The sequence below is a fragment of the Hippichthys cyanospilos genome, chromosome 7, assembly GCF_059441005.1.
Source record: "Hippichthys cyanospilos isolate Australia breed blue-spotted pipefish chromosome 7, RoL_Hcya_1.0, whole genome shotgun sequence".
Lineage (NCBI taxonomy): Eukaryota > Metazoa > Chordata > Actinopteri > Syngnathiformes > Syngnathidae > Hippichthys > Hippichthys cyanospilos.
In genome coordinates, this window is record NC_142375.1 from 4312581 (window position 1) to 4327680 (window position 15100).

Sequence of the window (15100 nt, forward strand, 5' to 3'; positions counted from 1 at the left end):
AGACCAATAGCGTTCACGTTACTGCCACAAGTATCTACTGATAATTGATGATGTCTCTACTGATGATTATATTGACGCAATTAAAACGAGAACATTTCTACGTACTCAATGGCCGGCATGTCGAATTGCTCGTACGGCGAGAGGTTTGTTCGTAAGCGGAGGACAAAAATCTCCCTGATCCACGCTCGTAAGGCGAATTGTTCGTAAATCAGGGTGCTCGTAAGCCGGGGGCCGACTGTATATATATAGCACATATTATCAATACATCTATTTCTGCAGTACTAGATCGTTAATTCACGAGAAATACAGTAAGTACAGTGCAACCTACCTTGTTGATAGTGAGCCCAGCACTGGTTTGTTGTGTATGGAAAAGTTACTAGACTCTGTCAATAGGTATGTAATGAACCGCTGGGATGCCATTTCATCTACCATTCCTATACCCACTGCCATTTTTGCAAAAGCTGTGGGATGCATTGTCCCAACGGGAGTGAAAGTGTTAAAGGCCTCCTGGTTAAAATTCAACCTTTTGAAGCTCTTAACTATGTTACAATGTTCATTTCTCACCCTAGATAACCCCAAAGTGTTATTTTTCTTCCTTGAACAATTGCTTGTTCTGTGCTCTCAGCACCGACCCCACCCATGCAGATTAGAGAGGATTTAGGAGAGGCACGATGATGAGGAAGCCCCTTATACCGCCTCCACACTACTCCTGAACACCCGTGCCTATTTTTATTTCTGGCCAATATAAAAGAGGATTTTTCCAGATGGACCGAGAAATGACGGGAAAGGTAAAAGAAAAAAAGGCAAATTTTGAGAAGTACAAACTACAAACAATCTACAGACAATGTGACATTAGTCACTTTGCAGCCCCACCAAGCAGTAGAGAAATAGGTTCAGTTGAGTTAATTAACAGTGGTGGTTCATTTCACTACTTATCGTTCACAGCTACAACGCAGCTGATTTTACTGGAGATTAATTTGTAGTTGCTACCGTTCTTGGTTTCATGAACCAAAACGCATGCAGTTGTGTACTGCATGCATTTTGGTCTCACCAACCATATGTTAAAAATAATGTTTAAAATTAAGTGTTAATAGATTTTTTTTTTTATGTAAAGGGTCACTCTTTCAAGTAACCAATGGCTGCACAACAAATTTGCATGCTTTCTCTGATTGGCTCATGGTAAGGGAATGCAAGAAAGAAGTTTTTTAAATTATCTAATGTGTTAGATGTAATTGAGACAAATTTGAATGACAACCTTCTATATTTGTTCGCATTAGAGTATCATGCAAAGCATAAAAATGCTATCCAGTGGACATGATTGCCAATTGCATTTTCATCCCAGATGCAGTTTGACCAACATGATGCTATAATATAGTTTAGGGTTAAAGCACTTAGTCAACTCTCATCTTTTCATGTTACACTTACAATTACAGTTATGTGTTTCAAGTGCAATACAACGGTAGAATTACAGACATTGAGTTAACTTTGTCGAATTACAAAAATCAAAAATACAAATGAATTTTGAGTGTAGTGTGATTTACATGGTTGGCTTGGGGGGGTTGTCGACGGACGTTGACAGCCAGGGGGGCAACAAAAACCGCTGGTGTGGCGTAAGTTGCGGACCAGCCGTCTTCTGATGGACCGATGTTTTTTTCAATTTTCAACGTGAAAAAAAATGGCTGACTGACATTGACGTGAGGGGGCAGGGCACTGACGACTGACGGATGTCGGACCAGCAAAAAAATGTGAGGTGCCCACCTCTGCTTATTTCTATTGTTATTGTTTTCTGGCTGATCAGCTTTAGAACAACATAATGAAGGGGCGTGGCAGTCAGATTGCGAAAGATGCGGTTTCAGTCAACGAGATGTTTCACTTCCCGGTTAGGAATGAAAATCCCATATTTCTGCATGTTTTTGACTGTGGAACGTTGCATGTATATGCATTTAACTGCAAAAGAGTTCTTTTTCACAACGAAAGCTATTGCAACAACGCAATGCTGGAACACGTTTAGCATGTATTACTATCAGCTTGACGAGTGACCAATGTTTCTCACATTGAACATCTTTGAATATTCTATGAAACACTTGAGATGAAACGTTTCCAGAATATGTCCGGGAAGTTTTTATATCCTTAATATTTTTCAAGACATTCAAAGTGAATGTATATGAGCCCAAGATATTTTTTAACATTTAACATCATGCAGATAGACCTAAAAAATTGTTCAATGAAGGTCTAATGTTTAAAATACAAACCAAAAAAAAAAAAAACACACACACACACCTGTATTCTGTGACCAGTAAAACAGGAGAGCTGGACGTCAGAGTGACTTGGCAGATTCGAGCCTGTCACATAATCAGCACCGCATGTGACTAAGGAAGAAGATCAGGTGTTTAAAATTTACTTGGTTACTTGGTTTTACGCACTTTTGTATGTTACGAACTGTTCCTACCTGAATTCACAGGCAGGAGTCTTTTCTCAATGCAGGAGAAATCCTTTGCTTCACTCTCTGATGGAGCGCTATTAAAATGGCAGATAAACATGGCGCTTAACAATTTTCTGTATTTTTGCCCCCGCCAAAAATGTTGGTTAAAGTCAATGTTTAACTAGACCTTCAGGATGGTTTGCGTCATACTAAGTTAGGCAAAATGTGCCTGAGCATTGTTGCTAAGCACAGCGCTTCTCAATAATATTTTGCAAAGCCCCCTCTCGCAAAAAACGAAAACCTTTCAAGCCACTCCCGCACTTGACGCACTAACTATGAATGACTATTATCTATAAAAATTGTATGTTTACCTAAAATAGTATCCTTTTGAAAAATTAACAAAAGAGAAAAAGCAATATAAATCAACTCTCAACAACTTGACTACCTGTTGACAGTATTTATACAAGTTAGTCTAAAACAGAACACTATTAACGAGTGAATCAAAGATGCCTATCCTTATTTTATTGCAGGTACACTTCATATTATAAATATGAGTATAAATAAGATTATCATCTATAAAGATGCATCCTTTATAACATTAACAAAAAGCAATATAAATCAACTTTAAACAACTTTTAAACTGTATTTATGAAGTTCTAAAAAAGAAATATAAATGACCCCTAGCGCCTTGGGCGGCATGGCTGGGTGGTAGAGTGGTCGTCTCCCAGGCTGTGAATTCGATTCCCCGACCATCAAGACCATGTCAAAGTGTCCTTGAGCAAGACACTGAACCCCCAGTTGCTCCTGATGCTGCGTCTTCAGTAGCTAAATGAATAGTTAGTGTAAAGCGCTTTGAGTACCCAAGGTAGAAAAGCACTATATAGGTGAAAGTCCATTTACCATCAAAGTGTCTGAAACAAAATCTGATGCCAATCCTTATTTTATTGCAATTACACTTCACATTATAAACATGACTATAAGATGTATAAGATTATCTATAAAAAAAATCATAGGTATATCTAAAACTGGATCCTTTTTAACCTGAAAGGAATATAAATCAACTTGAAACAACAGCTAAACTGTAACAGCGTGTATAAAGGGTACAGGTTAGTCTGAAACTGAAAAAAATATCAAAGTGCCCGAAATAAATAAAAAAAAGATGCCAATCCTTATTTGATTGCAATCTGGGCCGAGGGGGGCCCGCCCCACTATACACAGTACTTCTGTTTTCATCATGAAATTATGGCGCATCACTACTGCGTATGTGCATCACAAACAGGCATGGCTTGAGCCGGAGTGAAAAGCACAGGACAAAGCAGCTTTGTGAGGAAAAACAAAATGCCAATAAATTCATAAATAAATAACTAATCCACCCAAAAACAATTGTTGATTATTTTCATCATCAACGTTGTGCTAACTAGTTGACAATCAATGGCAGTTCAACTGCACATTCATTGTGTCCACCTTCCTTCCGTTTTCTGAACCACTTATCCTCACAAGGGTCGTGGGTGTGCTGGTGTCTACACAGCAATAATTGGGACAATGTTAACATTGATATGACAAATATGTGGGAGTTCATTTTAATTTCCAAAGTGTAATTTCTACACTTTGAGAGGTAAGTTGCTGTTTCACAGAGTTGGTTACCAAGAGTTATGAACTCAACAACGCACCTGCAAGTTCAAGTTTGAAAGACTAGGCAATGCAATTTTCCTCCTACTCCTTTCCTCCTTGCTTATCGCTGGGAAACAAGCATCCGGCCATCCATCCATCAACTTCACCGTTTATCCTCAAAAGGGTCTCTGTGCTGTAGCCTGTCCTAGCTTTCTTCGAGCAGTGGGCGGAGTACACCCTGAGCTGGTTGCCAGCCAATTGTACACAAAGAGAAACAACCACTGATACTCACAAACACTCCTAAGAACAATTTAGGAAGTCCAATATACCCACCATACATGTTTTTGGAAAGTCGGAGGAAATCGAAGCAATGGGAGAAAACTCACGCAAGCACGAGAACATGCAAACCACACAGGAAAGCAGGGGCGAGGATTTAAGCCCACAACTTCTGCGCCACTATGCGGACATGGTAACCAGCCACCTGCCATGTCCCCTGTTTTCTAACAATGTCATTTATTTTGATTTGACACTGAAAAAAATGTCCCTCGTGCCATTGGCTTCCTCCTAAAACTCATATCTTACTCTGGCCGATTGTAATTAACATCAGGATTTGTCATGGGTGCTGTGTGTGAATGTGTGTTCACCTACTTGCCGCTACTCTGAGTGCATGCCCGCCAAGCATCCAGCTCCGTCGACAGCTGCTCAATCTTGAGAGGAACGCTCACTTCTCTCCGCTTCAACAACTGACTACGTCACAGAGAGGGAAATGTTACAGTAATACACTCAGAGATGTTTATGTTATCAAGTCTTTATTTTTAGTCATTATTGTATGATTACGATGAAACTTTACTGATATTTGTCTTGACATGCTCAAGATAACGGGTGCCAGCTGGTTGTTTTAAAGCCAACATATAATAGCTTACCGAACCTTTTTGTCGAGACAATATGCACACATATACTTGCCTGTGGAGATGTGATGCAGAATCGTGGGCAGCTGGTGTGGCTGCCATTCATCTCCCGCAAAACGCGCAGCATTTTCTTGGTCAGATTTTGACAAACACGAATCAGTTGCGAAAATTTCCAGACGCAATACTGATGAAAGGTTCTACAACCATTATTGACTCTGGGAAAATTGTCGGACTGACTGAGTCCGACAAGACTCAGAAATGGACCAATACATCTCTGCTCCTTAGAGGCAAGCTTGACCATGTGCACGTTGTCTTGAAAAATAGGTTGCCCAAGCTATTGTACTTGGAACCTTGCTTTGAAACAACAATCAAAATCAAAAAACACATTTAGATTGTTTTTCTTGATAACCCTAAATAATTTTCTTCACAGCACCACAGGTATACTTAAAAGTGTCAAAATGTCAATTTTCACACCAACAACTACAAGTTTCTTTTTGTGCAATGATGCAAATGAAAGGTAAATTTTGTCTACCTGGTATATTCATAGAGTGCAGGTACGATGCTTGAATATTCTCTTTTTATGGCAAGCAGACCACCGATGTAACCACATAGGATCAACAGCTCACTGCGGGCTCTAGACATACACATGATGAAAAATTCTGAAAGGACATGTGAAGTAGATGTAATTGAATGAATATAATAATTAATTTACTTAGTGAATTTGGCCATGAGAAGGCGCTCGGTTCGGATATAGCTCAACAGGTCAAGGATTGGCTGAATAGTGTCCACTGTCCAGTCAGATCCAGTCAGTTGTTCTGAGGGTGATCAAAATTAAACACAACCTATGATTAATGATATAATTATGCATGTGTACAAACAGAAAGACAAGTAATACCAGATTTGCCTTCTAGGAAATTAACTATTTCTTGCACCGTTGTAGTGTATCATTGCCAATAGGTGGAGTCAGATACACAGACAGATAAACTACTTAAAATATATCTTACAGTATATTTATTTAACCAATGATGTGGAATTAAAATGTATCGCACCTAAACACATTCTAAATACTGACTTATTGTCATTGTATTTCTTTCAAAAGCAATCAGTGATTAGTAGGGAACATAAAGGTTATAACGAGCAACAGTTAAAGCATTGAGAAAAGACATGTATCAACATTTTTGTCAATGACATTGTAATACCGACAACCTCTAAATGTCACAAGCATAAGGTCATAATAGGTGTTCAGAAATCAAGCAATGGAGAGCTGTCAAAACCTTTGACGTGATCAATTGCTATCTTAAGGGCGTTCTCAGGTTCAGAGGTCAGAAGGTGAAATTTAACAGCTTCAAAGAGATTTCCTTCACGGTAAGATTCCTCTGCCAAGGCTTTACATTCCTCTAATGAGGGGAGACAACACTGAAACGACAAATACATGGTCATGGTCAAACCATAAATTTCATCAGTGCACATGCAGCAAAATAAAAAGTTATTGATTTTTTGGGTTCTGCCTAACCCTAACCCTAGTCTGCAGTTGTCATCGACATTAGAAATTTTCAACAGTGGCGCCCACTAGTGGCCTGGCATTCTGAAAAGGCTGTTGCATGTACACGTTTTATTACGTTACACCCAACAGAAATAATGTTTCATGCCTGCATGGACAAGGTACGTGTGAAGTGAGCACTGCAGTGATTATGGCGGTTCTGTTTGAACAAGAATGGACAACAGAGACCAAGGCTGGCTTTTTAAGAAAACCAATAATTGTGAAGAATGGGCGTTGTGGCTCAGTATAATGGCAGTGGGGGTGATCATGGCGGTGGGGAGAGTTAGTGGTCACATGCCACACTCTGGTGCAATGTATGTTGTGTGTTGTCTGAAAAGTGACACGTGCCTGTTCAGCCGCCGCATTATGGTTAGCTGAAGAAAGGTAGGCAAGGTTTTATTAAACATTTCATGCATTTTATTTACATATGTACAGTGTCCAAAGCCTACTTTGCGGAATTCACTTATCGTGGGGTTCCGGTACCCTTTAACCGCGATCAACAAGGGATTAATGTATTGCCAAATTTCTTGTCACTTTTATGGTGGCAAAACAAGTATTTTCAGCAAAGACTTTTCAATCTCGTTTTTCAGAGGTGGGCAGACCGTCCACACCGACAGACTCCTGTTTTGCTGACGGACATTGTGACTTTTGGTGATGGGTTCTCTGAGTCGTGTCATCGATGCATGTACCGAGTAAACTGGGAGCGAGTATTTGAAGCACGCACCGAGCACTTGTTCACATGACGTGACTGATGCTGTGCGACGTCCCGAAACCGGCCGAACCAAGTGACTGATTTAGGAAGTGGTTCGAAAAGTCCAGTTGAATGATTGACCTATTTAAGCGGAAACAAAACTGATGCAGGTTCCCCATTTTGCCACGTTCTGTGAGTATTTATGTAGGTGTTTTGAGCTGTTGGTAATTCGCTTGTTGATTACTGTTCCTATAACTGTGATGGAGCCTTTGAGAAAAAGGACGTTTTCCCCAGTTGAGGAATACTGAATTTATTGATTCGAATAAGGTAAGACAAAAATTACAATTGGGATTGAATGTGTGTTTTGAAGGGATGAATAATTTGTATATTCTCCTTGTAAATTGAAGTGCCTATTGTGTTCCAAAGAGCTAGGATACAATAACAACACTTCATTGAGCCCTAAATGAGAAGGAGCCAGGTCATGAACAACCCAACACCGGTAAGCGTAATAATGCTTCAAGGATGAATTGTGTGCAAATATAACCATTTGAAAATTTGTTACAGCAATGATTTCCTCATTAGATTTAGTGACATACAGTTATTACATAAAACTGCCATCAGGCACAGAGCATAATGTATGTATGTATGTATTATCAAGTCAGTTTTGTTAGTGCATGGGCTAATTTAAAATGACTCACTATCGCTCTGTTTTGTAGCTTCATTTAGATTTACGAGTACCTTAATCGTGTCCAAGCGAAGATGAAAAAAAAAAAAAAAACATCAATCACATCCTGTTGCACTGCCGGTTACTCCAGCTTCAATAAAAGCCAGAGCAAACCCACAAAAATGACTTCCAGTAAAACTTCTCTACAGGGAAAACCTGCATGTGCAAAAAAATCCCCCATTGTGAAAAAAAATCCATGCATTGAATTCTTGCCCACTTACTTACTTCCTCATACAACAAAAAAACCCTGTTGCATAATCCGAAATGTTTTTTTCTGCAATTACATTGCACTGAAATTCACTATGCCGAAAACAAGCCTACAGCATAAGTCTAGCTTGGTTTATACTTGACGCGCCGACAGGCGTTTTGCAGCACTTTAAACTCAGAGCAGCTTTCTCCCACAGTCAGACGATATTCTCCTATACTATAGGTGGCAGTAAATGGACTCTATAGCATACAAAAAACATTACTCTATAACAGAATCCCAGTAGATTCAAACCATCTAAATTCTTCCAAGCGTTGTTAAACAGACTCATCTCTCCTCAACGTGGCGCTCGCCAGTTGTTTATGCTACTTACATCACGGTATTCCTTTGCAGACGAAGCATGAAGGTGTTTTTACTGGCAAAATTCCATAAGCAATAGTTTGTCCACTATGTTGTCCGCTTGTAAAGAAATTCCGAAAGATATGCGTTGCTGAAAATCTGTTCTGCACAGACTCGGCGCGGAGAGGCGTGGTTGCCGAAATAACGTCATTTGACGCGCGGATCATTTCATTCGCGTAAGTGTCAAGCTTAAACCAAGCTTAAAACTTGAAGACAGGATAAAAGCAATAAAGATGAAAGATGAATAAGCAAAGTGAAAGACATTATGCAAGAAATTCATGTAGTGTTGAAAATCAATTAACATTAGAACGATGTTCTACATGTATGAAGGTGGCACTCAAAGCATTTAACTGTCCTAAGGCAGACTTCTACTGCGATGTAGGCCGGGTCTGGGGTCCACTAAGTCTAAATCTCAGTCTCAACAAATAATTTATGTTTAATTTTCCAACACAATTTGATGCAGTATTTCATTTTCTAATTAGTTTATGATCATATTTTCAGGAAACAAAAGTAGTGTGGATGATGCTTTGGGTGAGATAGTCATCAAGGATTTATAGCCGTTCTTTATTGTGGAGGACAAAGGGTTCAGGAGGCTTGTTCCTGCTTTGCATCCTAGCTATGTTCTCCCTATCAGACAGGTATGTATGGATTTTCTGAGTCAAGATTTCATGAACTGAAATACAGTATATAGAGTACACAATCTTGTGCACAGAATGCATGTTTTTCGGTATTATTTTGCTTTTGAAATATAGTTTCATAAAGAAATTACTGGCAGATTGTTGAGCAAAGCATTCTGGGATGCCTCAGAGATGAATGGTAGTCAAGTAACCAATGGACACATCGCAAAGGAACATGCTCACTCTGATTGGCTCTTAGCAAGGAAATGCAAGATATATATTCTTTTATTTTCTAATAAAAGGCATTATTTAGTAAATTCAAGCTCAGCAAAATCTTGCTTTTACTTGTTGTGCATGTGAAAGGTGAGGTTGAATCAAACGTGACCGTTTTGAATGGTACCGTCACCTATAATAGCTACTCAAACAGCTAAATTAGATGGCTAGATAGACTAGGCCATCAAGACTTAAGATGACCTAAAGCATGATGATGATCAAGTAAGCCAAGTAAGTGGGAGTACTATGTACAGGTAGTTTTACAGATATTAAATGATTATTATGTTGTAGTAGAATGAAGCAAGCGATGGACCGGCGATTGTCTAAGCCGACAGACCACAACTAGGATTTTGGGTGTAAAGAAATGTTGGACCTACGACGACAGAAGCAGGGTGGTGCAGCAACAACTGACGGATCAGCAAAACAGAGTATGATACCCACCTTTGTGCTTTTACCTGACCTGCATTGTTTGCTTTTGCAATGATGATCTAAGCTTGGCCCATACGTTTTCAGGGTAGTAAATTTTCAGGGTAAAGGAGACAGTATATTTGTACATGAATAATCTTTTCATTAATTTCATTAAAATGGGGAAAAAAAGTGTTGTGTTTTGGTGTATTCTTGAGATTTTTGTAAATTACAGGAGGCCACTTACCCTTTCGTGTAATTGATTGATTTCTGCAGTATTTCCAGGGTAAAATGCGCAGACCTTAGCTAGTAAAATATGATTCTCAGGAATCATTCTTAGTAGGTCAACTGAGAGATCCCTGAAAATAAACACAATAAAGATTAATTCGATTTTTTTTTTCATCAAATCACAAATCACAGGAGTCAAAAGACTCAGAGCCCAAAGAGCAGATACACATTTTATGGGGCATGTTAAAACCTTGACAGGTTTTTATCTTCACTTCTATTTAGAACTATTTGTAAAAATGGCAACAAATTACAGGGGAAATTAACCATTGAATCTTTGCTGCAGGTTTACTGGATGGTGAAACGATCAGTAAGTTATTTGCCGATCAGCAAGCTATATGGCAATCAGCAAGCTATTTGGCACAAGCATGGCACCTGGTCAATTAGGCTTGTAAGTTGCAGTGCTGATCTTCACATTGCTTGTAAAATTAAGAATGTATGCATATTGTATTGTAATGTTCGTTGTTGAGATATATATATATATATATATATATATATATATATATATATACACACACACACCCTCACCATGCTTTTAAAGATCTCCACACTGCAAAGGAAAGAGGGAACTTGGGAGGCGGTTTCAAGTACGATGGGAATTGATGTAAACACATGGAACTTTTTGTAAATAAATGTGTTTTTATTAATTAGTCCCTAGATCTTATTGTAGTCATTATTTTGTGTTGATGGTTTTTAAATAATGAATACGTTGTTTATAAATGCTGTTGACATTTGATGACAAAAGTGAGGTCATGTCATGTATGTCTATAGTCTTTATTCCTAACATTTGTAATGTAATGTATTCAATATAAATCATAGATTACTTTTTCACATTTTTCCAACAGTACTCACACAGATTTGCTACATTGTAATGTCAGTGTTATTGAACAGAATCTGTGCCAATAGCAGCCTGCTATCGGTAGTACAGGGACCAAACAGCCCATATCAGGTGGTCGAGTATCAAGTACACCCAAACCACCACCCACAGAACTCGCTGAGAGACATGATGGAACGCCTTTTCCAAGTCCACAAAAGACATGTAGACCGTTGAGTGGACTCCCCTGGACCCTCGAGGATCCTGGCAAGGGGGGAGAGCTGGTCCACTGTTCCACGGCCGGGACGAAAACCACACTGTTCCTCCTGAATCCAAGCTTCGACTTCCTGATGTACCCTCCATTCCAGCACCCCTGAATAGACTTTCCCGGGCATGCTGAGGAGTGTGATCTCTCTGTAGTTGGAACACATCCTCTGGTCCCCTTTCTTAAAAAGAGGGACAACCCAGCCACCCCTGTCTGCCAAACCAGAGGCACTGTCCCCGTTGTGCATGCAATGCTGTAGAGGTCTGTCAACCAGAACAGCCCCACAACATCCAGAGCCTTTAGGAACTCCAGGGGTATCTTGTCCACTCCTGAGGCCTTGCCATCCAAGAGTTTTTTCACCATGTTGGTGACTTCAGCCCCAGAGATAGAAGAGCCCACCTTAGAGTTTCCAGACTCTGTAACCTCAAAGGAATTGAGAGGGTCTTCAAAGTAATCTGCACACTGGCTCACGATGGTGCGAGTTGCAGTCAGGCACACTACATCTCCACTGTACACAGTGTTAATGGTGCAATGCCTCCCTGTTATGAGACAAAGTATGGTGGACCATAATTTCCTCAAGACCACCCGTAAGTTATTTTCCATGGCCTCCCACGCACAGAAGTTCACAATCCAATTCGCAAATCCGATCATCTACCTCAAAAATGGAGGCACGGAACATGGTCCACTCGGGCTCAAGTTCCCTCGTCTGCCGGACGTGGGAGTTGAAAGTCCTTCTGACAGGGGACTCTGCCAGATCTTCCCTTCACGACATGTTTGGATCTGCCAGGTCTGACCAGAATCCTCCACCATCAACGGAGCCAACACACCACTAGGTGATGATCAGTTGAAAGCTCTGCCCCCCTCCCCCCCGTTCACCCGAGTGTTTAAAACTTGCAGCTGCAAATCCGATTATATGACCACAAAGTTGATCATTTACTCATCATAAAGGGAGCTGTGCTTAGTCTGGTCCCTCACCTAGGACCTGTTTGTAATGGGAGACCCTACCAGGGGCATAAAGCCTGAGACAGCTCCTGGATCACTGGGACACGCAAACCCGTCCACCACGGTAAAGTGATGGTTCACATAGATAAATAAATACCAAAATGGGTAATTTCACAATTGCTTTGACACATTTTAGCCAAGAACTCTATATATACTCATAACGAAAGTAGGCATTTTTAAACCCTGCAAGCCTTACACATTATTATTGAGTAGGCGGACTCACCAAGTCAGTGGGGTCATGTACTTTCTGGCAAGGAGTTCAAGACAGTAGGCTGTGCTCTCAGCAGCTTTCTCTCCAAGGACTATCCCGACACATGCAGCCAACTCCAGTTCATTACCTCTGATCAGACTAGACATGGCTAACTAAAACATAAAGAAATATGGAATTAACAACATTACATTTGTTTTTCTGAATTCTTAAACTCTAAAAGTGATTCATGTAACACACTTTCTAAAATGAATGACAATTATTCGAATTTACTAAACTAAAAGGACAAACACTGCTTTGCAAAGAGTTTGTAATTTTGCCACACACACTATGCAAAAGTGTGAACAAAACTCAACTTTACGAACAAATTCCAAATCAACATATTCAACAGATTCCTTGCAAACTATACACATCCATTGTTATTATTCACACTGTTCTGCCACAGTTTGGTCCACGGAGAGAAAAACGTTTTAGATAATAAGTGCACTTTTCAATCGGCCAGAGCATTATAAAGTAGCCGCAAGTAAAGCTGTCGGTGCGGAGTTTAATCGAGGGAGCAAGAAAAATGAGCTGTGAGAATTATAAAAGTAATAAGAAAATGTGGAGATGAAGAAGCAAGAGGGAGATGAGGAGGAAGAGAAATTGTAAGAAGTGGAAAAACAAATAAAAATACTGATGACATGAGAGTTAGGGCCTGGTGGAAATGTATTTAATCTGTTTTTGGGCTGATTCTGGACTAGCGACCTCTTTCTAAGCATTCCTTGCTTATTCTGTGCTCTCAAACCAGCCCCACCTGAGCAGGTAAAGATGGCTTGAGGAAAGCTTATAACGACAGAAGAAATTGTTGTCCTGTACCACCTGTGTGATACAAAATGAAAATGTGGGAGCATACACCAGGACATTCAATGACAGTCACCAGCGAGCAGAATTTTTGTCACTAATACTGAGTTTTCAGTTCAATTTTTTTGCCGATCACATATTGTACTTTTCTTTTCTTGAATGTACATGCATTGTTAGACACATTGGATGTCCACATTTACATTTACACATTTGTACCTTGACATTATCGACCGCTAGGTGGCAGCATGCAGCAAGTACAGCGCAGCCATCCTCAAAGTACCACTCAGCCAGTTGTTCGCATACATTGTGAAGAAGACTGTGAACAAATAAACAGGGAACATGAAATAGAAATCTTCAGAGGTCATTTTAAATTTCCTAGTAATGGCGAAATGAACAAAGACTTCAAAGTGTGTGTCGTGAGATCAGTGCAGCCGCAAAGTGAAGAGTGGTGCATTGACATAACCAATGCCGTTTGAACCTTCCCGAATTGTTGTATCACGAGACTGATTCAGGAAGTGGTTTACTTTTTTGGCGTAGCAAAATGCAAAGACGTTGTTTTGAAGACCAGCCACTGCAGTATTGGCAACTGGAAAAACATAATTTCCCCATTTTATTCGAACTGGCTCTCACTAACCTTTCTACACCAGCATCATCTGTGCGCTGTGAGAGGATTTTTTTCCTAAAGCCGGTGAAAGCCTCACAAAAACGGAATGGCTACCGTCCAGCCACTTTGGAAAACTTGTTTGAAAACTGGTGAACCATATCAAAAATTATCAAAAAATTATGGTAATTTTTGGGGCATTTCTACATTGTGTCTTGCCCAGTCTTGTCCAAGCTGTTGACTGTCAGTCAGGCAGGTATATATTCTTGATTGCTCAAACATCCAAAGAATGCCACCACTTAAATGGCCTTCCAGGTACAATTAGAGTGTCTAATTGTAAGTAATTTTAATAGCTTACATTAAAATGATGTCGTATGCCATGAAAAACAAAACAGCCGCAGTCCTAACTGTTCTGTTGATAAAGCAATGATCTTAAGTGTAGTTCACCCTGTACAACAATGGCAAATGACCAATCATATGTGCTTTTGGTACGTTAGTGTACTTTACCTTTTGTATTGATGTCTGTTATCCACATCATTAGTCTTGTGGTTGATTGAGGAGGTTTGGGGTGTACGGATGTTTCCCTCACATGCCCCCTAAAACACAAACAATCATAATACTTTCAATCGATTATACATTTTGTATTATTTCTGAAGGAGAACTAATGTAACATTTGAACTTGTATGCATGCAATGTATTTTCAGCTGAATCTCATAAGTTACTGTCTTTTTCGGTGCTGATGAGTGGCAATGTTTTGAAGCGGTTATACTTCAGAGAATTTCTATCAATTATCCAAGTTTTGGCATGTTGTTTTATCATTATTTGTATGTGTGTGGTTGCATGTATTCATCGTGACATTAAAAGAGGAGAGAGGGTCACACAAGGAGCTATCAATGCAGTGTGCCTGTCCAGATGTACATGTCCTTTGTGGCGTAAATCGGCAGGTGAGTTGTTAATTAACACAGCGATATTATTATTTCATAAATGTTTCTCTCTCTCTCTCCTCCAAAAAGACAGATAGAAATACAATTTGAGCTATCATCAGTAGCGGCCAGTGATTGCATACTATTACGACAATTAGAATAAGAGATGTTTTTATTGATTTATGGGGTATGTTTTTTGTCACTTTCTATTTTTCTTGACTATTTTTGTCCCCTAATTGTCAGTCCAAAAAACAGACAAAGACGATTTGATCTGTGGAATAGAATAGAACAGAATAGAATAGAATAGAATAGAATGCCTTTTTTGTTATTGTATACCAGGAATGGAATGAAATTGGGAATGCTGTTC

General features: G+C 39.6%; 1 protein-coding gene across 2 annotated transcripts in view; it reads right to left on the reverse strand.

Annotated features, from left to right (window-relative positions):
• The window catches only part of wdr17 (WD repeat domain 17), a 41240-nt gene that overhangs the window by 1543 nt on the left and 24597 nt on the right, over positions 1 to 15100 (reverse strand). Inside the window, exons 22-31 of one of the 2 annotated variants that reach the window (XM_088420485.1) lie at positions 14318 to 14406; positions 13426 to 13525; positions 12385 to 12524; positions 10043 to 10154; positions 6216 to 6357; positions 5654 to 5756; positions 5474 to 5575; positions 4682 to 4780; positions 2450 to 2517; positions 2281 to 2369 (exon numbers count right to left, since the gene is read on the reverse strand). In XM_088420485.1, the coding sequence (XP_088276611.1) occupies positions 2281 to 2369; positions 2450 to 2517; positions 4682 to 4780; positions 5474 to 5575; positions 5654 to 5756; positions 6216 to 6357; positions 10043 to 10154; positions 12385 to 12524; positions 13426 to 13525; positions 14318 to 14406 (1044 nt within the window). Of the gene's footprint in view, positions 1 to 2280; positions 2370 to 2449; positions 2518 to 4681; positions 4781 to 5473; positions 5601 to 5653; positions 5757 to 6215; positions 6358 to 10042; positions 10155 to 12384; positions 12525 to 13425; positions 13526 to 14317; positions 14407 to 15100 lie in introns of those variants that run through there. The other variant, XM_088420486.1, reaches the window with a different exon arrangement.